The following is a 2,541-nucleotide window of genomic DNA, read 5'->3' on the forward strand; positions in this document are numbered from 1 at the left end:
GAGGCGTGCTCTTGTGCTCCCCGGCTGCTGGCCTGGGCCACCGCAGACTACATCAACAGTGAACGTCTGTCCACTTGCTTATCGGTTCAGTCTACGTAGCTTAAACTAACCTGCAAAGACTGAATCGATTCAGCCTCAGGCTCTCTGACTGTCTGTACTTAGCCCTTGTGTTTAAACAGTCAAGTGAAGCCCCTCGTCCTTTACCCATGCCTAGGGTCTCGCTTGACTCTTTCTGTAGGTAAAGGAAGGGAACTTTTAGTATCGCCAGAGATAGTGATAATAATGATCATTATTTTCTCCATTTTAGGGCCCCCTTTGTGTCTGGTTCACTTCGGCCTTCTCTGCTGTTCAGATGCTCCACAGCCACAGTCTGCTTCTAAAACATCTGGAGCAAACCTCAGGGCCAGGCAAAACCTGGAGGTTAGAGGAGACAGGACTCAGAGCAGCTTCCACCACCTAAATCATTCAAAATGTCCTGAGAGGTAAAACTGGCATCTTTTTGATCGCTATTTAGGAATTTCCTGCCTCCATCTTTCAACAGGGCCAGGAAAGCAAGAACACACTCCTGGCATCATTTTTTCAAGGCCTTTCTTAAGGCATTAGGCTGCTCCCCTTCCCCTCTGCGCTGTAAGAAACAGCTGATCCTGGATGGCGAGAGGAGTGGCTTTGGGTCTTTCTGGGGGCTGGAAGAAATGACTGCAAGAGCTAAAGCAGGGGTGGCCTTGCTAGCTCAGCAAGATGTTGTTCCTCTCTCACTTGCCCACATGCTCAGGTCTCCCGAGCCACTTGTTCACCTATGAAGCAGCTCTGCGCTCATCCCCAGCAGCTGCTCCTGAGTACCCAACCTCAGCTGGAGCTGATAGCCAGGGTAGGGATGAGGTACCAAATCCACTAGCTCATGAGATTTGGAGTTGTGGGTTGCAGGCCTGATACCTACTTGCTGCGTGACCTTAGGGTGGCGTCTTGAATCTGCAGCAGGCTGCAACGTGGCCATGAGCTGCTGTGGCACTAAGGCTGATGGAGCTGTGTGAGAAAACGTCCCAGGACGAAGGCAGGGGTGGAAGGCCTGGTCCAGCAAACATTTCCCATCTGATGCAGCGCTAGAATTCACAGGACTTGCTCACGCGCGTTGGAGAAAGCACTGCTGGACGGCAGCTGCACGGCAGAAGGGGCCCAGAGGCAGCGAGGAGCGGGTGCGAACAGAGCACTGTGATCCCTGAGGGCAGAGAGGCCACGTTATTCCAGAACTGCAGACTTTAAAGCCACCAGAGACCATCAGATCTTGTCTTCCCTCGTGCTAACAGAGCCAGGCACCTGTGATACGACTCGAGTGTTTTCTAGCGCAGCGGCTCTCAACAGGCAGCATGTACGGACATTCGCTGCCCCAAGAGAAACTGCCGGGGGAGGGATTTAACCCTGGTTGTTCCCAGGTTATTTGTGCACTTTTACCTTGGGAGAAAAAACCTGAACATCTGGACCCTCATGGCTTCTGAGAGAACAAAGAATCTCCCAAGGGAAACTGCCTCGACAAGGCCTCTGTTAGACTCGGGCAGCCTTGGAAGACATCGGCTCTTAGCTTTCCCTCCGCTCCTGAACACTGTAGAGCAACTCTTCTGCTGCAAAGCCCCCAGACAACCCCAGCAGCGTGGCCTGCTCCTGACCCTACCGCCCAGGTCCGAGGATGATCCTGGCTCAGGGGTGACTTAGTGGCAGCCTCTGCGTGCATAAGGGGGGTGCATCAGGAACTGGGCAGCAGGGCACCCCACAGGAAGATGAGGTCTAAGGGTCACAAACTGCCGGAAGCGTGTTTCAGACTGGACATAAGGAAAAGCTTCTTTACCGGCCAAGTCTGGACCAGACTCCCCCCAGAAGTGGTGCAAGCACCTGCTCTGGATACCTTCAGGAAACACTTGGATCTTATCTCGCTGGGGTGATGTGACCCCAGCTGACTTCCTGCCCTTTGGGCGGGGGGCTGGACCCGATGATCTCGCGAGGCCCCTTCCAGTCCTGAAGTCTTATTTTTGCAACAAAAAAAATATATATATTGCTATATATAACTCCCCCTCCCAGACTCCGCCAAGCGGCCCGTGGGGTTCGCTCGGCAGCGCAAAGCACACTGAACGTTGCACGGTCCGCACCGTGCTACTGCGCGCCCATCCCTGTACCCTGCCCTCCTCTGAGGGGCCAGTCCTGCAAAAGTGTGCGCCAGATAAGGGGGCCACCACAGAGGACAGTCCGGTTGTCCTCTATGGATATGAAACCCAACGCCTTGGTGTCCTCCACGTTTTTTCTTGAAGAGGAAAACAGAGGAGGTGAGGGCGCCGGGCTGTGCCTCGACAGAGCAGCAGAAAACCAGACCGCCACACGAAGTCCGCCATGTCGCTCTGTGGTCCCAACACCATCCGTGCCAGCCTGAGGCGGCCCGGCGCCTCCCGCCGCCCCGCCGGGGCTCCCGGAGAGGTCGCCGTCTCAGGCGCGTTGAGCATCGCCCCCCCTTCGCTGCGGAGCGCGACGGCACGACCGGGACTTCCGCCCTCCTGC

The 2,541-nt window shown here is 55.6% G+C and overlaps 1 protein-coding gene across 1 annotated transcript in view; it reads left to right on the forward strand.

Annotated features, from left to right (window-relative positions):
- The first annotated feature begins 2,376 nt into the window (after window positions 1-2,376).
- Window positions 2,377-2,541, forward strand: part of FNDC10 (fibronectin type III domain containing 10) — an 895-nt gene continuing 730 nt past the window's right edge. The window contains exon 1 of the mRNA XM_019541736.1: window positions 2,377-2,473. Within this exon, the coding sequence (XP_019397281.1) occupies window positions 2,377-2,473 (97 nt within the window). The remainder of the gene's footprint in view (window positions 2,474-2,541) is intronic.

Source organism: Crocodylus porosus, unplaced genomic scaffold (genome assembly GCF_001723895.1).
Source record: "Crocodylus porosus isolate Cpor-Errol unplaced genomic scaffold, CroPor_comp1, whole genome shotgun sequence".
In the NCBI taxonomy this organism is placed as follows: Eukaryota; Metazoa; Chordata; order Crocodylia; family Crocodylidae; genus Crocodylus; species Crocodylus porosus.